The 23069-nt window shown below is 48.4% G+C and overlaps 1 protein-coding gene across 2 annotated transcripts in view; it reads left to right on the top strand.

Moving 5' to 3' along the window:
• Positions 1-23069, top strand: part of LOC138567041 (phosphatidylinositol 4,5-bisphosphate 3-kinase catalytic subunit alpha isoform-like) — a 363865-nt gene that overhangs the window by 282262 nt on the left and 58534 nt on the right. For both annotated transcript variants that reach the window (XM_069644869.1, XM_069644877.1), the window contains 2 exons: positions 9303-9467; positions 17226-17329. In XM_069644869.1, the coding sequence (XP_069500970.1) occupies positions 9303-9467; positions 17226-17329 (269 nt within the window). The remainder of the gene's footprint in view (positions 1-9302; positions 9468-17225; positions 17330-23069) is intronic.

The raw sequence follows: 23069 nt of genomic DNA, 5'->3' as shown, positions 1-23069 counted from the left end.
AAATACTCCACTTGCTAGACGCAGGGTTAGTGTTTAAATCCCTAAAAGTCCACCTGGCAGCCTTGTCAGCCTACACCTTCCCATAAGGTCTCACGGTGGAAAGTACAGGTCATCAAAGCATTTATGGAAGGGGTAAAGAGACACCACCCTCCAATTTCTAACCCACCGCCAGGTTGGGACCTCAATGTGGTACTCGCTAAGCTCATGGGACCCCCACTTCGAGCCTATGCACAAGTCTAGTCTCAAACACCTGACTTATAAAACTGCCTTCTTAGTGGCTATCACTTCCATAACAAGGGTTGGTGAAATCCAAGCATTGTCAGTGCAGGATCCTTTCTTTGTTATACATAAGGACAAACTGGTTTTACGTACCCACCCTAGGTTCTCACCTAAATTAATCTCCAAATTTCATGTAAACCAGTCAATTGAGCTACCGGCTTTCTTCCAGGAACCCAAGAGCTCTGCTGAGGTAAAACTCCACACACTGGATGTGACGAGCGGTCCTCTACTATGTAGACAGGACCAGACCGCTAAGGAAAACAGATCAATTATTTGTCTCCATAGCGCCAGGCAAAGAAGGTGATTGCATCTCTAAGAACGCTATCTCTAGGTGGATAGTCAGATGTATCCTACTGTGCTATTCCCTATCAGATAAAACTCTGCCAGGCCCCACTCCACAAGAGGTACTGGGGCCACTCTGGCATTCATTGCAAATGTTCCCTTAGACAGTATTTGCAAGGCAGCTACATGGAGCTCTGTTCATACTTTCACACAGCACTACTGCATTGACACCCATTCCAAGACAGATAGACCAGTGGATCAAGCGGTTCTAAGACATTGATTCGCTCATGAACCTTCTTACAACCCAACTCCTTCTTCCACTGCTTGCTAATCTATGCACAGCATGTTATCTAAGCAGATTCCACACGCCTCAGAAGGGATACATTACTCACCGTAATCGTATATCTGATGTTTGTACCTGCCTAGATTCACATGCGAACCACCCTTCCTCCCCTCGGAGAGAAGGCGCGTGGATGCTTATGAGCTTGTCTGATACGTATCTGCTTGGATACAACTGTACTCGCGCTACACCCCATGCTACCTCATGTCAGAAAACTAACAATCTGAGGGACCTTGACGCGTGATGAATCATGGATACAGTAGACGTCACACTAGGGATAGTATTCCTGGCACGCCCTGTCGAAGTCCCTTTTCGAGTTTCTTTAATACTCTGCAGCTTCCACTAGATGTTGGCCTATGCACAGCATGTGAATCTAAGCAGATACAAGCATCAGAAAAACGATTTAAGTGAGTAATGTATTATATATATATATTTCTGAGGCTTGTGGAATCTGCTTAGATCACATGCTGCGCATAGGCCGACATCTAGTGGAAGCTGCGGAGTATTACAGTTTGTTTTTCGAAACTCGAAAATGGGCGTCGACACAGGGCGTGCCAGTAATACTATCCCTAGTGTGACGTCCCCTGTACCCATGACCCTCACGCGTCCAGGACCCTCAGATTGTTTTTTTCCGCCATACTGGTCGGAAGCATTTCGCGGAGTTCCCTGGCCTAAGCCATAATTATGCAAAATATTGATAATGTTACCCCTTTCTCCACCCCCAACGTCGAGATACCGAATTTCTACACTCTGCCGGATCGGAGAGGATTTCGACCGTCGACTGCACGATGGATTTGGGCCTCGAGGCTTCCGTCTCGGCCCAGGCCTGAGCCGCTGGCCTCGGCCCTGCAAGTAGGGAGAGTGGGGGGTGGTCATACTCTACACTCTTGTAATATATAGATACACTTATATATTCCTACATTTACCAGCCCGCTGCCACAAGGTGCGTATAGAGGGTACCCCTTTCAATTCTGCCCCAAGTGCAATCGCAAATACCCTTGGGTCGACAGGCACGCCACGTGCAACCGCTGCTTGCCGAGGGACCACCCCGAGGCAAATTGCAGAACCTGTAGTAGGTTTAAGCCTAAAACACTTAAGGACCGTTCAATCAAGCGTTGGGCCCACCATGCCAGGCGGCAAGAGGCAATGGGAGCGGAGGGCGCCTTCAGCGATGGCAGCAACGCCGTACTTTCGGATGGTGAGGGCTTTATGGCGTCGAAAGACAGCCGAGCGCAAGTCACCGACCTCGGAAGGTCGACCGGCAGGCCGGCTATGGGGAACACCCCCGGCCACAAAAGCGCTTCCCATGACACTTCCACAAAGCACATAAAGTCCAACCGAGACTCGACGCGCACGTAGAGTTCTCGGAAAGAGGCACGTAGAGAACAGTCCGAATCAGCGTCCTCTGGGCGCTCTCGATCTAGATCGCCGCACGACGCCAGGCAAACATCCACTATTGCCAAGAGTGCCTCGCTCCCTAAGGTCACGGAAGCTCGATCGTCGGAAGACGAAGCCGACTTCCACCCTCAGGCCACACTCCAAGAGTCGGCGCCCGCAGACCGAATTACTACAGATCCCGAACCCCCACCTCCACGCTCGAAGGATAGGGTCAAGACCCCCGAACCTCGACGGCAGGCGTCGAAAAGCTCAGAGGGCCCTAAAACACACGGGAAACACTCCTCCAGTCACGGGGAGGGAGGGAAACAACAAAGGAAGCAGTCTCTACCCACTTCCAAGCCCGTAGAACACTCCACTCCTCAAAAACAGAAAGACAAGTCCAGGTCTTCTGATAACACCAAAACCCCTGCACAGGCTACCAAGTCTAGTTAGGATAAATTTGGAAAACTCCCAGAAAGGGTCATTCCCAGTTCCAGAGAATGGACTAGTGTTGACATAGATAGGATAATGTCAAGAATGTCGTCTTTGGCAGATTTTTATGCACAAAACCGAGAGCACTTTCTTGCTTATACTCCCGACGGGTCAGCACCCTCTGGCTCTAAGGATCCTATACCTCCAAGTACAAGGTCCCACTTTGAGACACCAACAGGGTCTTCAGACCCCTTCTACGTCCAGCCCTACTCTCATTACCAGGGAGAGACATCCTTTGTTGAGAATCCAGATTTGGGCATGGTGGAGGAACAAACTGGGACAGGCTACTATGGGGATGATGAGGATCAAGATGAGGAGGAGGAAGACCCCTACAGGGTAGAGTCCCCAGTAGAAAGAGAGGCCCCGGTTACCGACTCCCCTGTCGACAACCAGCCGCTCCTGAATGAAGTGCTGTCTCGGGCAGCCGAACATTTCCATATTGACACCCAGGGTGCCCAGGAGGAAAGAGACTTTGCAGAAGAGTTAGTGGGGGAGAGGAGGCCTGTTGCTCAAGCCAATCCTAAAATCTATTCAGAGAAGAATAGACCCGTCACTCCTCAATCCTAACCTCACCAGAGCAGTGAACCCTAGGATTGAAAAACTTTTCAAGGCGGCCCAATCAGACCCACTGTATATAAGGCGGCATCTGAAGCCGGACTCCCTGGTTGTTACTAACACCCGTAAGAGGGCTGGAACACCCTTATCGTCCGAGGCTCCTCCCGACAAGGAGAGCAAAAAACTGTATGGGTTAGGCAGGAAAGTGGCCTCCACTTCCGCCTACCAGGCAAGGATTGCCAACTCCACCACCCTGTTGGCCAGCTACAACTGCCATCAGTGGGAAGAGGTCGCGGCACTCAGACTCCGCACCAGAACCCTTAAAGAGCCAATTGGCACAAGTTTCAGCGGAGGGAAGAGCCGTGTCCGGTTGCATTTTAAAGGCAACCTTTGATGCTGTGGATAACGCCAGTAGATTAATAGCCGAAGGAACTGTTATTAAGAGACACGCTTGGCTACGCCAGTCTGGTTTCAAGGCTGAAACACAAGCGTCGTTATTGGACAAACCGGTGGAGCCGGATCTGTTGTTTGGTAAGGCGATCGAGGACGCACTAAAGAATGCTAAGGACGAGTATGAAACACTCAAATCCCTAGGCCAGCTAACCACTAAACCCCCGAATCAGAGAGGGAATGGCAATTTTCGTCGCCCATGCGGCCAAAATTCCCAGAGAGGTTCTAACTATTCCCAGGGGCAGGGTACACAGTGGAACAATACTAACCAGCAGTCTACCCAGGGTTACGGCAGGGGGAATAAGAGAGGACGTGGTAGAGGTAGAGGCAGCCCCAATAAAGGAGGCGGCACGCCTCCACCGAAACAGTGACGCTCCGTTCAGGGTCCGCTCTCACGCAACCCCAGTAGGGGGACGCATTTCCAACTTCACCCAAGCTTGAGAAGGGATCACATCAGACAGATGGGTGCTGTCAACAGTATCCGCGGGGTACTGTATAGAACTACTAGAGCGTCCCCGAGACCATCCTCCACGACAAAAAATACATTCTTTGGAACACCAGAAGATCCTCCTAGAAGAGATCGTCAATCTGCTAGCAAAGGACGCAATAGAACTCGTCCCGGGACACCAGGTAAACAAGGGTATTCATTCAACTTACTTATTTGTGCCAAAAAAAGATTTGACAATGCGCCCAGTATTGGACTTACGGCCTGCCAACAAGTATGTCAAGCCCCAAATGTTTTGCATGACAACTCTCCAAGAGGTAATCCCCCTCCTAAAAAAGGGGGATTACATGGCAACATTGGACATGAAAGATGTCTATTTTCATATTTCCATGTTCCCAGCGCACAGAAAATACTTGTGCTTCAAGGTGGACAGTCGGCACTACCAGTTCAAGGTACTGCCCTTCGGGATAGCTTTGGCCTCAAGGGTATTCACCAAGGTACTGGCGGTGGCGGCAGCACACCTACGCAGGGAGGCAATCCCGGTGTACCCTTACCTGGACGACTGGCTCATCACGGGGGAAACCCCAGTAATTTGCAGAACAAACATTCAAAGGACTATCGACCTCCTCTTCGAATTGGGCTTCTCAATAAACGAGAAAAAGTCTTAAGTCTATTGCCAAGCACATCCAAACAATTCTTAGGCGCTATCCTAGACACTCAAGAGGGGTTGACCTTTCCTTCAGAGGAAAGAATTCGGAATATACTGCTGCAAATTCGCAAAACCAGTCCGGTCGCCAGATAACGGTACGCAAAGCAATGCGTTTGCTGGGCATGATGGCGTCATGTATTTACCTGGTTCCCCACGCGCGCCTGCGCATGCGTCCCATGCAGGAATGGTTGGCGAAACAGTTGTCTCAGGCAAGTGGTCAGTTGGACGATCTAGTGGTCGTTTCGCCAACACTGGTACAAAGCCTTCTCTGGTGGACAAGAGAGAATCTGTCCAAGGGGAAACCCTTTTACGATCCCGAGATACAGGCGGTAGTCACAACCGATGCATGCCTGACGGGGTGGGGAGCTCACCATCTCCACCACACAGCTCAGGGTCTCTAGTCTCACGCAGTGGCCAAGAATCACATCAACCTGCTAGAGCTTCTGGCAGTATTCAGAGCGCTCCAGGCTTTTGAACCCTACCTTTTAAACCTGTCAGTGCAAATCCGGACGGACAGCACTACAGCCATGTTCTACCTGAACAAACAAGGAGGGTCTCGCTCGCCAAATCTGTCCAAGCTTGCCCAGAAAATCTGGATATGGGCACTCAGAAGGAACATCTTCCTGTCATCGCAACATGTTCCAGGGGATCTTAATTCCCTAGCGGATGCTCTGAGCAGAGACCCCCTCCCAGAGGAACACGAGTGGTGTCTACACAGAGAAATCGTAGAAGATATCTTCTCTCAGTGGGGTTTCCCCACTATAGACCTATTTGCCACAAGCGAAAACAGACAATGCCCAGGATTCGCATCCAGGTTCCCCCAACCAGACTCCCAGGGGAACTGGTTAGGGATCTTTGCGTACGCTTTTCCACCAACTCCTCTAATCAGGAAGGTGGTCAACAAGATGAACAGAGAATCGATGACGCTCGTCCTGGTTGCTCCCATGTGGGCGAGACAACTGTGGGTCCCATACTTACGCAGACTGGCGGTGTGCGAACCCATCAGACTTCCGAGCTGGTACAACCTATTGTCCCAGCACCAAGGTCAAACAGTGCACCCTCAACCCAACTCAATGAACCTGGCAGCATGGCTCCTGGGGTCATAGAGTTTGGACATCTCAAATTACCACAGAGGTGTATGGACATCCTAAAAGAGGCTAGGAAGCCCAACACGAGGCACTGCTACTTTGACAAATGGAAGAGATTCGTAATCTGGTGCCAGAGTAAGCAAGTCAACCCAGTTGATTGCACTCCTTCCACTATTGTTACTTACATGCTCCACCTGCTGGATGCAGGGCTGGTTTTAACTCGCTGAAGGTACACCTGGCAGCCCTGTCACCATACACCACTTCCCATAACAAGGTGTCGTGGTGGAAAGTACCAGTAGTTAAGGCCTTCATGGAAGGAGTAAAGAGACTTCACCCTCCTATTTCTAACCCATCACCAGGATGGGACCTGAACGTGGTGCTATCTAAACTCATGGACCCCCCCCATTCGAGCCCGTGCATAAAACGAGTCTCAAACACCTGACCTATAAGACTGCCTTCTTAGTGGCCATTACATCCATAAGAAGGGTCAGTGAAATTCAGGCTCTGTCAGTGCAGGATCCTTTCTTTACTATTCATAAGGATAAGCTGGTTTTACGGACACACCCTAGGTTCTCACCTAAGTTTATTTCCAAATTCCATGTAAACCAGTCCATCGAGCTTCCGGCTTTCTTCCAAAACCCACAAAGCTCGGCTGAGGTTAAACTTAACACCCTAGATGTGCGTAGGGCGGTCCTTTACTACGTAAACAAGACCAGACCGCTTAGGAAAACAGATCAACTGTTTGTCTCCGTAGCCACAGGCAAGGAGGGAGATCGCGTCTCTAAGGGTGCCATCTCCAAGTGGATTGTCAACTGTATCCAGTTGTGTTACTCTCTTTCTGACAAAACTTTGCCTTTTACGCCCAGAGCCCACTCGACAAGAGGCATTGGGGCCACTCTGGCTTTCATTGCAAATGTTCCCCTTGACACCATTTGCAAAGCAGCTACTTGGAGCTCTATTCACACTTTTACTCAGCACTACTGCATTGACACCCATTCCAAGACAGATACTCAAGTGGGACAAGCGGTTCTAAGACATTTATTTGCTCATGACCCTTCTCAAATCCCACCTCCTTCTAACACTGCTCGCTAATATATGCACAGCATGTGATCTAAGCAGATTCCACAAGCCTCAGAAGGGATACATTACTCACCGTAATCGTATTTCTGATGCTTGTATCTGCTTAGATTCACATGCGACCCACCCTTCCTCCCCTCTGAGAGAAGGCGCATGGATGCTTGTAGTCTTATCTATCTTCTATCTGCTTGGATCATCTGTACTCACGCTACTCCTCATGCTACCTCATGTCAGAAAAAATACAATCTGAGGGTCCTAGACGCGTGAGGGATCATGGGTACAGGGGACGTCACACTAGGGATAGTATTACTGGCACGCCCTGTGTCGACGCCCATTTTCGAGTTTCGAAAAACAAACTGTAATACTCTGCAGCTTCCACTAGATGTCGGCCTATGCACAGCATGTGAATCTAAGCAGATACAAGCATCAGAAATACTATTACGGTGAGTAATGTATCATATATATATATTTCTTTTATTTGCGGAACAGGGTGTCAATTTCAATAACAAATGACTTACAATAACACATTACAAATGAATGAGGCATTCCCTCGAAGTGCGTCTCTTCGTAGTGAGCAAGTTTGAGAGTGTAAAAAAAAAGTGGGGTGGGACACATACCCGGGGACAAAAACAAAAAGAACAAAATATATATAAGAAACAGGTGACGTATGAAGGTAACATTAACCTAAGGGGGGCAGGTTCTTCAAACTAAAGAGGAGTACTGTATACATATGCCAAATTACACTATGACGGGTCACTGTAGGGAGTGGTGAGTTCAGGTTGGGAGAATGGGGGAGGGGGCAGGTGGAGCTCTCTCTTTAGCAAGGCCCCCGAAGTTTAAACTGAGCTTTGAAAATAACAACTGCTAGGCTGGCTTTGATTGCGATGGGCAGCGGGTTCCAGTGGGCGGGGCGATTATGGAAAAAGAGCGTAAGCCAGGGAACGCAAAGGGGTGCCATAAGACAGTGAGGTTGAATGCAGAGGAGATACGAAGAGAATGAGATGGTGATTAAATAGAGTTACAATCGGGCAGGTACTGAAGAACAAGACCATTGATAGCTTTGTAGATTAGGAGCAGGCACTTGATAAGAGAGCAGTGATGCATGGAGCACAGGCCTGCATATTGTAAGTAGGTAGAAGTGAGGGAGCTTTTGAGTAGATTGTAGAGAGTGTGGGTAGCAAAGCTAAGGGGTTTGTCTAGAAGGAGGAAGGAGTAGAGGGGGAAGGCCAATGATTAGGCTTGAGCAGTAGTCAAGTTTGTCGGGTACAAAGGTGGAGATAACATTTTTCTTAGAGTGGTTAGTAAGAAATGGATGCCTTTTCGAAATATTGAGGCGCAGCAGAGGCAGTGGAGTGTTGCAGTCAGATAGCTATCAACGATGACTCCAAGGTTGCAAAGCCTGGGTGAGGGAGCAAGGTGAAGCAGGAAGGAGATGCTGTAGGGTAGAGATACCACAGATAGGAGAAAGACGACTTCCGTTTTATGATAATAGCCTAGAAGTAGATGGCAAGCTGAGTCATATATATACATTTGGGGAGAGTCGTCCTTCGGGGCTCTGGTACTGGCTATTTTCTTCACAGTGCCTATCACACTGAAATCATGTTTGGTGCTACTGTTGTGCCTGCACGCTTTTCTTTTACAATTCATGTTGCAGTAACACATGCGGGGACACTGCAGTGCCCCGGCTGAAGGACAATTTTTGGGGACTACTGGTGCTATGTCTCGGCTATTCCCAGAGCGAGAGAGGCGAGAGACACTTTTGTTGAGTATTGATTGTCTTTAGTTGGTGTTTGTAAATAATTACAAGACGGTAGATTTGTTAAGCCACTTTGCGGCATCTGAATAATGCGAGCGAGTCTGTTTGGTATAGGATAAGTCCTCTTTTGGGTGAGTAGATCTCAAGTGATTGGACAGTACCGGTTCATTGTGTCTCTGGGATTTTTGGTGGCAGTGCTTGTTGTGTATGACTTTGTTGGTGCATGCGCATGGCCACATGTTGGCAGATTCTGTATGATGGACGATTCTCTATTAGGTGGTTCAGAATTCTGCATTGTGAATGCTTTCGCATGTTTGGTAGATCAGATATCGTCCTGGTTGGGGATTTGGGCCCGTGGATCTCATCCTCCATCTTCTATTTCCACACAGATTTCCTTCTGGTTGGGGATTTTGGCCTGTGTATCTCACCCGGCATCTTCTATTTCCACACAGATGTACTGCCTGTTGAGGGAGTGGCCTCTCATCAAACCTGAGCTTTCACTGGAGCTGCTGGATTGCAATTTCCCAGACCCGGTAGTGCGTGAGTTTGCCTTGAAGTGCTTGGTGAAGGGGCTGACGGACGACAAGCTGTCGCAGTACCTGATCCAGCTTGTCCAGGTACTATGGGCTTTGTGACAATGTAGATGCACGGAGGTGAGAAATGTGGAGCCAGTAGCCCTGGACATGGTGCATTGGCTGATACGTGGCTTTGTACTAGCTACTAAGACCGCAGGCGCTATGTGACATACATGATGTAATAATGCTCATTTCTGATGCTTTTTAATCTGCTTAGAATCACATGGTCCGACATCCAGTGGTAACCGCCGAGTATTGCATCTTGTCTTTCGGGGACCGAAAGGGGACGTCGGCGTAGGCGTGTCTGTAACACTATCCCTATCGTGACGTATAGTGTACCCAAAATCCTGCACGCGCTGAGGTCCCTCAGATTGTTTTTTTCCGCCCAGATTACTGGTCGCCCTATTGCAGATCTCTTTTATAAGAGACATTGTTATCACCTTGTTTATCATTTTGACGGTGCTTCCTGTACTACGCCGAAGACTGCAGTGGACTTCGACGCCTGCGATTCGGTGGCGGAGGCATCCACATGGCCGTACCCTCTGATCGGCCTACACAGTAGGGAGAGTGGGGTCGGGGTGGTCATAATTTCAGCTATGTCTCTCCTCTTTTCCCCTCTTTGCCCTCTAGGTCTGGTCATCGCCTTTATTGCTTTTCGCTATGGAAAGGACACCATTTAGGTTTTGCCCCCCTTGCAGGGCCAGATCCCCTTAAGTGCAACAATTGTCTACCCCTTGACCACGACGTAGCGCGGTGCGTGGCCTGTAAACTCCTGCGGCCTAAAAATCTACGGCATGTCATGGGCTGGATCTTCTTCCCCCACCACCGCACCCGGCAAAAGTGACAGGTGTACTAGTGATGACCAGGCATCCGTGTCGGATGGCATCGACCTCACGACGGTCCGCCACACCCGTCCCCGACCCTGCTAGGTTTGACGCGAGTCACGCTATGGGGATAACACCCTGCGACAGGGGCGTATAAGATTGCTACACTAAACACACAACCCCAACCACGGTTTCGACGGTACCGTCGAAACGGGCGAAAGCACCAACAGGACCGCCGAACATTTCAACGGGATCCTCTGATCTTCAAGATCAACAGCCTTCCCCGCTGCAGCGTCTTGCGACTGGGCCTTCTGAACTAAAGGGTGCAACCTCCAAAAGACATCTGGCTGTTGAAGCGCGCTTTGCTGACGCTCCGACGCCCCTAAGGCCCCGGTAGGAGAAAAATCTACCGCTAGGCCTCCTAGTCAACCGGCACATCACCCTGCTTCGCTGAACATCTCCGAAAGCATCGCTAGGATTGCTTCGGCGGTACGGTTGAAGGAGAGGTCTAAAGAAAAGACGAAGTGCGAGGCACCACAGCACCCCGATGCTCGCGAGGACTACGTAGAAAGTCATGTGCCTTTGTCTAGCTCTATTGGAGACAAATTCCGGTACCATAGGGAGGAAAATAAAATGTTCCACCCTTCTGGTTCATCTAGATGGACCAGAGAAAAATTTGAAGGATGTATGGATAGGTTGGAGAAGTTTGTCTCGCTTTGAGAGCACCCTACCCCCAAGGACCCTCCCTCTGTGCCTGCTTCTAAATTTCTAAGAACTGTAGGACCTTCTCAGGAGGATTACACTCCCATCCACCTCGAAAGACGAGATCCAGATGGACACGTATAAGGACATTTATGATGAGGAGGAGGAGGATACTACCTTCCTACAAGACTACACTGTGGATGACCAGGCGGATCCCACAGGAGACTCGGAGGACAGTCACCAGGTTGAGGCGGAACCATGGGCGCTCCCAACTCACGACCAGGACCAGGATGTCCTGTGTTTGGATTCCCCTCCCTCCACTCCGGCCCACCAGGCTTCCCCAGTGGTCGATCAGATGGCGTTCAACGCCATCTTGAGAAAGGCTGCTGAATATTTTCAAATCGCCACCCAGGAGGCTTTGCACGAACAAGACTTTGTGGAAGATATCCTCAAAGAAAAGCCCTCCTCCAGTCAAGCCATTCCTCTTCTGAATTCCATTAACCAGCATAGACTAGGGCAGTAAATCCGAGGGTGTAAAACATATTTCGCTCATCGCCTACTGACCCTGCATACATTAAGGGCCATGCAACCCCTGATTCCCTATGATATGGTATGATATGGCATTTATAACGCGCCTATGCACAAGTGCTTCAAGGCGCGACGAGGCAAGGGAGGGGCAACAAAGGGAAGGCGGACAACGATCCTACTAGGCCAGGTGACATTCAGATCGCGCAAGTGCGTGGGAAGGGGGCAGGGATAGTGCAGTACAAGATGATAGCAATAAGTAAGTGTCGGCCAGCATGTGGCAAGTGCATGGGTAACTGCGGACATCAGGTGGCTGGTAGGGGCACTGTAGGGATAGAGAAACGGTCCCCAAGTGCGGGGATTGCCAGGTGGGCAGTGCGGGTGTGAGACGCTGGCGGGGGAGGGACCTGGGCTCGGGATCAAAGTGTGTCCAGGTAGCCAGTGCAGTTCAGGATTCAGCCAGGAGGTCAGCAGAGGAGAGGAGGAGAAAAAGCAGAAGCAAAGGGAAAGGTTTTGAGGTGCTTCCGGAACCGGAGATGGTTCTCAAGTTTAAGGGAGGCAGGGAGGCTGTTCCAAAGGGAGGCACCAGCTAAAGAAAGAGATCTACCACCAATTCGTTGCTTGGAGAAGCGACTAACCCTGAGGGAGTTGGAGACGGATGAGCGAAGAGCGCGAGAAGGAAGATATTTAGGAAAACAGAGTTTAAGGTGTTGAGGCCCTATGCCCCAGAAGGCCTTGAGGATGATGCAGAGGGTTTTGAACTTAATCCTTGCAGCCACTGGGAGCCAGTGCAGAGATTTCAGTCCCGAAGAGATACGATCCTTGGGCTTGAGGTGAAGGCCAAGTCTTGCAGTCCTGTTCTGGATAAGTTGCAGAGGGCGGAGAGTAGGAGCAAGCAGATTAAGAAAGAGGCTGTTGCAATAGTCCAGCCTAGAGAGAACCAGAGCTCTGGAGACAGTGAGTTTATGGGGGAAGGAGAAGAAAGGAAGAATACATGATGAGGTGCATCTGGCATTGTGACTTCTGAGAGACGTCAGAGATGTGAGGAGAGCGGGAGAGTGGAGTCGAAGATGACCTCAAGGTTTTTAGCCTTGCAGGTGGGAGCCGGAAGAGGGCCAATAGAGGCCGGCCAAAGGGCTACAGGGAAGGAGGGGGCGGGTGTGCCGATGAGAAGAATCTCAGTCTTACTGGCATTAAGGCAGAGGTCATTGGCGGCACACCACACTTGGATAGCAGACAGACAGTCAGAGATGAGGGAAGAAGAGGAAGAGGCCGAGGGTAGCCTGAAAATGAGTTGAGTGTCTTCCGCATAGCACTGAAAGTTGGGGCAGAGAGCAGCGATGCGGCGGTTGATGATGCCCTCGAGACAAAAATCACCCAAAAACCCTCCCCCCCAGAGGGGAAGCGGTTCCCGCCAGTCCTTTCAGGGCCAATCCCGTTCCACACAAAACCAGTATAATGCAGGAAATACCTGGAACTCAGGACAGGCATCCAGCACCCCCGCCAAGTATCCACCCAGGGGACAGCGGCGCGGGAAAGGCAGAGGCCTCAACCCCAAGGGAGCCACAGCCTCTGGTCAGAAATGACCTACGGATCCAGGTCCCCTCCCATGTCACCCCAGTCAGGGGGCGCTTAACATCTTTCCTTTCGGCATGGGATGGGATAACGTCAGACCAGTGGGTTCTCAAGACGGTCACCCACGGGTACTGTGTGGAATTCGCCCGACCACCACAATTCAGACCGCTCAAAGCACGACACCTGACGCCAGACCATCTGCAAATCCTGATACAAACGGTGGAAGCAGTTCTGGAAAAGGACCTCATAGAAGCTGTCCCTATTCTTCAGTTAAACAAGGGTATTTATTCAGTGTACTTCCTTGTACCCGAAAAGAACCTCACCATGCACCCTGTATTAGACTTGTGCCCAGCGAACAAATTTGTCAAACCTCAAATGTTTTGTATGGTAACTCTGCAGGAAGTAATCCCACTGTTGAAACAGGGATTACATGGATTACATGGCGACACTAGAAATGAAAGATGCATACTTTCATATTTCAATGTTGACAGCGCACAGAAAATATCTAAGGTTCATGATCGAGGACAGGCGCTATCAGTTCAAGGTACTGCCCTTCGACATTGCTTCAGCGCCAAGGGTGCTTACAAAGGTTCTGGCAGTAGCGGCAGCACACCTGCGCAGACTATCCGTCCCGGTTATCCCTACCTCGACAACTGGCTCATAACAAGGGATCTTACGAAACATGCCTATTGAACACTCAGAAGACAATAGACCTCTTGTTCAGTCTGGGATCCTCCATCAATGAGAAGAAATCCAGCTTGCTTAGACCCCGGTCAGATCAAACAGTTTCTGGGGGCTCTAATTCGGACCAAAGACAGCCTTGTCTTCCCCTCCAACAAAAGGCTTCAGAACATGCTTTTTCAGATCCCTCAATATGTAGCCAGTCGGGAAGTGATGGTACGCAAGGCCATACAACTGCTAGTAATGATGGCGTCATGCATTTATTTAGTTCCTCACGCGCATCTGCGCATGTGTCCCATGCAAGAGTGGCTCAACAGCCAGTGGTGTCAGGCCAGCGGACAATGGGAGGATCTGATATTTGTCTCGCCAGCCCTCGTTCTCTCTCTACAGTGGTGGTTTAGGGAAAACCTCTTGAAGGGGAAGACCTTCACCACCCCTGCAGTAGAAGCCACTCGCACGACAGACGCATCTCTCACGGGGTATGGGGCTCATCTGCTACAGCAGACAGCACATGGAGTGTGGTCCCCACAAATAGCATCCAACCACATAAACCTGTTAGAGCTATTAGCAGTATTCAAAGCACAGAAGGCCTTTCAGACACAGCTACAGGGGAAGACAGTTCTGATCTTAACAGACAGCACCACAGCCACGTATTACCTAAACAAACAGAGCAGAGGGGCACACACTGTCCAGAGCTATCCAAGCTGTCCCAGAACATTTGGATGTGGGCTCTCAAACACAAGATGTTCCTGCTGTCCCAACACGTTGCCGGGGAACTCGACATTCTAGCGGACGTGCTCAGCAGGGATTTCCCACTACCCAGAGTACAAATGGCGTCTACACGAAAACGTCTTCTCCAACGTCTTCGCATGAATGGTGCTTCCCAGAGATCGACTTGTTCGCCACTCAGGAGAACGCTCAATGCCAAGACTACGCCTCCAGGTATCCCCAGGACCGCTCCAAGGGGAACAGGCTCTGGATAACATGGTCAGGGAAATTTGTTTACGCTTTTCCCCCCAACTCTCCTCCTCACCAAGGTTGTGCACACGATGCACCAGGAACCAGTCACCATGATATTGGTGGCCCCCATGTGGGTCCGCCAACCCTGTTTCTCTCCTCTGATGGAGATGTCCCTCTCCCCTCCTATGAAACTGCCCTGCCCGTACAACATGTTGTCTCAGGACAGAGGGGAAACATTACACCCATGCCCACAAACTCTGAATTTAGCGGCCTGGGTCCTATGGTCATAGAGTTCGGACACCTTCAACTCCCTCAGAGATGCATGGACATACTTAGGGAAGCTAGGAAACCTAACACCCGGTATTGCTATTGCAGTAAAAAGGAAACGCTTTGTCATCTGGTGCAATAAATACCAAGGGCATCAACCCGATTGACTTCTCTCCTGCCCACATTGTGTTGTACCTGACACACTTGTTAGACTCGGGACTGGTTTTTAATTCCCTAAAGGTTCATCTAGCTGCTCTCTCAGCCTACACTACGTCACAACAGAAAGTGTTGTGGTGGAAAATACCTGTTGTTATTAAGGCCTTTTTGGAAGGGGTTAAGAGAATTCATCCCCCTGTTTCTAACCCAGCTCCTGGATGGGATCTAAATGTGGTATTGACCAGACTCATGGGGTCTCCCTTTGAACCAATGCATAAAGCAAGTCTAAAAGACCTTACTTATAAGACAGCCTTCCTAGTGGCTAGCATTAGAAGGGTTAGTGAAGTACAGGCCCTTTCAGTTCTAGACCCTTTTGTAACAGTCCACAAGGATAAGGTGGTTCTGCGCACTCATCCCCGATTTGCGCCTAAATTAATTTCGAAGTTCCTTGTGAACTAATAAATTGAACTACCCATTTTCTTCCAGAATCCCACTAGCATGGCGAAAGAAACCTACACACACTAGATGTGCGCAGGGCAGTCATGTATTACCTGGAAAGAACAAAATCACTGCAAAAAACAAACCAGTTTTTAGTTTCAGTGGCAGCTGGTAGAGAAGGGGATCCTGTCTCTAAATCCGCTATCTCAAGGTGGATTGTCAAATGCATCACACTATGTTCTACTCTTGCTAAGAGAGAACTGCCCTTCAAGCCTAGAGCACTTCTCTGGGCACTGGGGGGTCCATAGCGTTCATTGCAAATGTTCCCCTTGAGTCTTGCAAAGCGGCACCTGGAGTTCTGTACACACCTTTACAAAACACTATTGCCTAGACACTCATTCTAGATCTGATTCTCAGGTGGGACAAGCAGTATTAAGACATCTTTTTACTACTGTTCCTTCTCACACCCCACCTCCAACTCCGGGTACTGGTCGCTAGTCTATGCACAGTCTAAGCAGATTAACAAGCATCAGAAGACATGCATTAGCACATGCAGACCGTAATAGCATTTCTGATGATTGTATCTGCTTAGATTCACATGCGCCCACCCTGCCTCCCCCCTGGGGTGGAAGGAACATAGACGTCTTACTACTTTCTCTCTTTATGTACTCACTCACAATAGCCTGGGCTCCCTCATGGCAGATAAAATACAATCGGAGAGACCTCGGCGCGTGAGGGATTTTGGGTGTTACTGACACTCCTATGGCGGCGTCCCCTTTCGGTCCCCGAAAGACGAGATGCAATACACTGTGGTTACCACTGGATGTCGGACCATATGCACAGCATGTGAATCGAAGCAGATACAATCATCAGCAATGCTATTACGGTGAGTAATGCATGTCGTACACTTCTAATTCTGAAACAAACATACATACGCACTCTGCCATGACCAATATTGCTTTACCAAGTACTAAGACCCTGTGCTATGCCTGTCCTGGTCATTGTCCATCTTTCATACATAGGTGCCGCCAGCAGGCTGAGCACAATCTGACTTGATGCCTTTCCAAATCTTGCACTGGTGCTGACCTCCTTGAATGTCTGACCTGGTGTATGTCTCGTCCTTGCAAAGGTGCTTCATGCATGCATTGCACATCCTGAACAGGTGTCTATCACTTCCTTACTCAAGTGTGCTATGCCCACCCGATTATATGTGATCTTACCGACCACAATTAGAGAGTGGTAAATTAAATCACGGACAAAACACCCAAAAACACAGAATTATTTTTAGTTTTTTTCATTTGGGATGCCTCCCACCCCCGAACGCCCCTTTTTTCAACTCTTTTAAAGCCACCCCATCTCGTCACATTTTAACCCCTTACCCCACTACCCTTTATATATGTATTTAATCTTTTCAGTGTTTTTAAGTGTTATTGACCGCTCTCTTATGTACCACTCTTTTTGGTTTGGAATAAAATGACTGAATACATGCCCACCGATATGCTACCTGTACGCAATGCGCCCCCTGTTGAGGTTCTCGTCCCTTCTTCATAGATTTGCTTGCCTCATTCTGTGCCCAGGCATCCAGGTGTCTGTCCCTCCATTTTTTTTGTTTTAGAGGCGCTGCCTCCACACTGTGCCATCCTGACTGTCCATGTAATTTTCACATATACAGGTGCTGAAGTACGAGCAGTACCTGGATAACCCCCTTGCGCGATTCCTTATCAAGAAGGCCCTGACCAATCAGAGGATCGGCCACTTTTTCTTCTGGCACCTAAAGTAAGTAGAGCGCAGTATTTTTGTATTTATTATATTTCCTTTAAGAACAGGGATGTCAATTTAGATCACAAAATGACTTACAATAACGTGTTAATAGATGGTGGAGGCCTTCCCATGAAGGGTGCCTGTACAATAGCACAAAGATAAAAAAAAGAGGGGAGTCAATTTGAGGGTTTTTAAAAAAACAGAATAATTGGGCATAGATCAGGTACAAAGCAAAACAAAAATGTTTATATAAAAAAACAATGGGCCTCATTACGAGTCCGGCGGTAACCGCGGCGGTAAAACCGCCTGGTTACCGCCGGACTCATATTACCATTCCGCCTCCGTGATTCCCGGAATTACCGGGGCATTACAACCCCGGTTTTCCGGGAATCACGGAGGCGGAATGGTGTTAATCCCCATTCCCATTGGGTCCTATGGGACTCAATGGGAATGGGGATCATGGAAACACCGGCAGCATCTTGTAATGCTGCCGTTGTTTCCTCGTCTGCCTGCAGGCGGGCGGTGTTACATCCGCCAGGTCAGACCTGGCGGGAACATCACCTCCCGCCTGCAGGAGTGGTGATCGCCCGGCATGGAAACAACGGTGGCGGCGGGTTAACCGCCACCGTTGTTTCCATACCGGGCGATTTGTAATGAGGCCCAATGACTTACAAGGGTAACATTAATCTAAGGGTGCAAGTGCTTCAATCTAAAGAGGGTTACTATTTATACAAAATTACATACTTAAGCATCACTGGGGCACTGGTTTGGTCAGATATGCAGGGTGGGATAGAGTGCAAGGCGCACTTTCGCTTTAGCAAGTAAATAAAGTTTAGCCAAGCTTTGAAGGCATTCACGGGTGGGCTGGCTTTGATTTTTATGGGCAGTGAGTTCCAGTGGAGCGAATTGAGGAGGGAGTAAGAGTGGAAGGGAGAGGAGGCACAGGGACGGTATGGAAGGACAGGCTGAGTGCAGAGGAGGATCAGAGGGAACGAGATGGTGAGTAAGCTGAGATACAATCAGACAGGTCCTGAAGAGCAAGACCATTGATAGCTTTGTAGACTAGGAGAAGGAGCTTGAAAAGAGAGCAGTTGTGTGTTGAAAGCAACCAGCATGTTGGCATGCAGAAGTGGCAGAGGATAATGGTAGGTTCTAGAGAGTAGGGGTAGCAAAGTTGGGGACTTTCTCTAGAGCGAGGAAGGAGTAGAGAGGGAAGGCCAGGGAGTAGGTTTGACCACTAGTCCAGTTTGCTGAGCATGAGAGTGGGGATTAGAGTTTTTGTAGAGGTGGTTAGTAAGAAAAGAATGACATTTCTGAATGTTGAGGTTAATACGCATTAATCTCAAAGAAGGTTCCCTATAATTAGAGACAAGTGAGCAGGTACTAACAAAACAGAAAAATGTATATATCTCGGGATAGATTTAAGAAACAGTTTACAAAAATGTAATTGGATGCAATAATTGCAATTGAAGCCATCTTTGATAGGGTGATTCACTTAAATGTAATATTCAGAAATATAAAACAATTGACCCTATCTGTCCCTAAGTTTAAAATGTTAGGAAATTCATCGCACAATAGCAAATTCATAGAACAATTTTCCACAATACTTCACTAGTTAACATCAAAAATACAAATACATTTCCCACAAATAACAGGAAAAAGATATTTCACATATATCACAAATACAAATTCATTTCCCACAAACAATATAAGGAAAGAGTATGTCACATATTTAGTGCAGCCTCCTATCTTCCAACCGGTTTCGGCGTATAGCCTCACAATTTTTTCACCAAACCTTCATCAGGGAGATACGATGGACTTCATACTTTCAAGGAATTAACATACAATCTCTGACATCAACACCCTTATTCGAGTGCCACCATTTATTTATTTCCCAGCGTGATTACACTGTTATTTCAATAGGACTAGATTATTTATTTTTCAGTGCAAAAATGAAAATCCAATAATCAACCACACTCCTTCCTGGTAACCACATTTTGACCTGAACGTTCTCAACCCCTTGTTCAGCTCTCCGTATTTGAGCTACAAGTTTCATTTCCTCTGCAACTCCTGGCTCTGCACTTGCCAAATAATGCTTCATTTAAGGTTAATACAAGCAGAAGTGGTCGTGATGAACTGTTGCAGTCGTAGTCTGCTATCTAAGGAGAAGCAAGAAGGTCAGGCAGGAAGGAGAAACTGCAATGAGACAATTTTGTAATTCGTTCTTAGATGGCTGGGATGAAGGTGGGAAAGGAGAAACACAATTGAGTGTCATCAGCAAAATGGTGATGGCGAAAGCCAAAGCATGAGATAGTTCTTCCTAGGTCAGAGGGGTAGAGAGTGACAAGCAGAGATGCAAGGACTGATCCTTGGGCGACGCCAACAGGGAGAGTTGGGGGTGGGCGGGAGATTGAGAGTTCCAAGAGATTTTAAAGGACAGAACTTCTACGTAGGAGGCTGTCCAGGGAAGAACAGATTTACAAAACCCAAGGTCCTGAGGAGTGAGGAGGAGAGGGGAGTGGTCCACAGTGTTGAAAGCGGCAGAAAGACCCAGAAGGATGAGTTTAGAAGAGAGTTTGGAATGGTGGCGCTCATTAGAGAGAAAGTTGGAGACATACATGAGTGCAGTCTCGGAGTGTTCCCTCTTGAAGCCATATTGAAGTGGATGTACAAGGCCTTTATCCTCAAGGTACTTGGTGATCTGGTCGAAGACCACCCACTGAAGGACTTTGAATAAGGGGGGAAGGAGAGAAAATGTGATATAGATTGCTGGGTGGTTTCGGTCAGCAGAAGGTTTCTTCAATAGGTGTAAGACGGTTGCAGATTTCAATGAGGCAGGGAAGAGTCGAGCGGAGAAAGAGAGTGAGGTTAAAGAGCTCAGAGAGATGGAGGCAAGTAATTGAGACTAAGTCTTTGTATGGGGCACTTTGAAGGATGGGTGCTATTTCAATAAGAGAGGTAGCAGAGAAATAGTTGAGAGTAGAAGAGATAGGGGGAGAGGCGGTGGACAAGAATAGGATTAGGGAGGGAGAGACAGGAGGGCTGTGAGTGTCACAAATTTGAGAGATTTCAAAGGAAAAGTAGTGAGCAGTCATTAGTAGAAAAGGAGGAGGTTATCGATGTTGGCTTAGGAGGTGTGAGCAAAGATTGGAGGGTAAATGTTTGTGGGGGTTTGGAGGTGATTGCGAAGGGAGGAGATTAGGTTTGTGAAGTAGGAGGATTTAGTGGAGTCCAGTGCAGAGGTTAGGGCAGGAGGGAATGTTTGTATGCTATGAGTAGCCTAGGTGTCGGCATCATAGGTTATGGTGCAGGTTTGTTTTGAGGGTCTGAATTTCAGAGGTGATCAACGCTAATGTCTGAGCTGGATAGTATTGATCAAATGGAGTCGTAAGTGCATAGTGAGAATCAGAGCGAGCACAGGCAATAGAAGAGGCATGAATAGGGGAAAGAGATTGGGGAGTGGTCCTCACATCATCACGGCACGTGGCAAAAGAGCTCTGCCTGAATTGAAGGGGGGAGATGAGGAGTAGAGATGTTAAAGTGAACAATGGAGTGCTCAGAGGGAGAGGGGGTCAATGGAGAGGTCAAACGAGGAGAGTGAATTGGAGAGAAAGACAAGGTCAAGAGTTCCCACCAGAATGGGTGGGGTGGTCGTAGAGGGAGTGGTCAGATCAGAGGGATTTAAAATAAAAGCAAGTGGCTGCAGAGGGCTTTGGAAGGTTAAAGTGTCGGTATGAAGTGACTCAAGACGGGTCAGATCAGGGAAGAAGGAAAGGCAATGTATGTGCCACCTGCTCTGTCACCATCACCCGGTGATCCGAGCATTGGGACTTGCTTTGGTATTCATACAGAATAGCTCCCAATTCATTAGAACATATAGATGTTTTAATTAAAGAAGAAAATGTCTGGATTGCAGAATGCTGCAAAATCCCTTGAGTAAGGTACAGCATAAAGGAGGTAAAATTTGGGACTATAGGCAGAGTAAGCGTAAGACCCATGCCTGGGCATACCCGGCCCACTTAAGGTGACCCCGTGTTGGGAAAGATTTTATGTGTTCTACTTTCCTCTTGTAGAACTCTATGCAAGACCCTTTCTTTTTGCTTTGTTTTGTCTCCTGCCCTGACTTTTTGGATGTAATTAAAACCTTCTGTTTTACTTACCTTGATCTGCCCTCATTATTATGGAGGAACTGGTCAGTCCATTAGACTTTGGGGGGTCATTACGACTCCCCCGGTTAGTAACAGATGCTGGATAAAAAGGCAGTAATTCCGACACTGGCATTTTTTTCAGACCAGGGAAGTACAAGTTTGCTGGTGGGGGCAGCGATCTACCGGCAGGCTAGACCTGTCAATAGTTCAGGTCCCTACTGGCAAATACATTCCAGAGTCACCAGCGCTGGTGATTCCGGAAATCCCATCCCATAGAGTTGGATGGGACCGGAATATATTCGCAGCTGAGATGGTAGGGTTGGTTTGCTAGTACCTTGCTGGAATTACCAGCGGGTAACCAGCAAACTCGTAATAAGGGCCTTTGTTTCTCATTTTTGGATTTCATGTAATTTTACAAATCACCTTAAAGTGAAGTGTGGCTAGAATACTTTGTATCCTTAGAACATTTTATTTTGTAATTTGCGGGTTACAAATGCAGTGTGTCTGGAGTGGGCTGGTGGCAGCGGATATTTTCCTACCGTGTTTTTCCTGGTGTACGTTTGCAATAGCCCCAAGATGGCCATGCCATGAGATATTTGCCTGTCCTTTGACAATATTGTTCTTTGACCTTCTTCCCGCCCTCTCATGGCTGGAAAATTGCCTGATATGGAATGCCTTTTCCTGGGGAAAGCTGCTGCTTCCCTGGGTAGAGGGGTGGTCTGTTTGTGTGGCTGGACCTGGGGGCTGGGAGAGCTTCTTATCTGAACTTTCCTTATCTTTTTAAACTTTACGTTGTGGCCACTGGCATCATCCAATCGAATGGTAAACTTACCTGAATAGCATAACTTTGAAACTGACGACTTTAGGTTGAAAAGGCCCCAAACCATCTTAGAGCTGGAATACTAAGAGCTAGGAAATTATTTTAATGTTGCTCACCACGCACTACCTTTCTGGCGTTGATTATAAATAGCGAGCATGGACCTATGTCTGTGAATAGGACTGGGCAAAGAATGCTTTTTTTATTTATTTAGGAGGAAGTGTGTATAGAACATAAACATAGCACCCAATAATAGGCTGGGCAGTACTGCAGTCAAGTGACTAATGAAAGAATGTACGAGCATTGGATCGTTGGCACATGACTTAGTTGTGATGGTGTTACGGAGGGCGTACATAGAGCGGGAACAAACACAGAGTGGGCCATTCACAAAGACATTAGCAGAGGGATGATTTGGTGGGCTGTGACAGGAACTGGTTTGTATGGAGGATTTTTGGCAGGTTGCAAGAGCGGTGGCTGCTGGTTCAAGGTGAAGCAGGTGGTGCTTGAATGCTCCTCTGAAAAAGTGAATGTTGCTCTTGCTTTCCATACCTGGAGAAAGGGAGATCCGCTGGAGGGGGTCAAGTTGGGGGATGGAGCAGAAGCGATATGTTGCACAGAGCGTGTTTGGAATGGACAGATTGAGAAGGGCTGTAGTGTGTGAGGAGTAGGGTAGTGGGAGAGATTGCCAGGAGGTGGGATATATTTGAAGACAAGAAGTCTGTGGAGGAACTGTTTGTGTATGGATAGCTGAAGCAAGAAGGTGTCCTGCCACTTTTTGTTTTGGACATAC

Source organism: Ambystoma mexicanum, chromosome 1p (assembly GCF_040938575.1).
Source record: "Ambystoma mexicanum isolate Mex_15411 chromosome 1p, UKY_AmexF1_1, whole genome shotgun sequence".
NCBI classification, from domain to species: domain Eukaryota; kingdom Metazoa; phylum Chordata; class Amphibia; order Caudata; family Ambystomatidae; genus Ambystoma; species Ambystoma mexicanum.
This window is presented reverse-complemented; position numbering and strand designations above follow the sequence as displayed.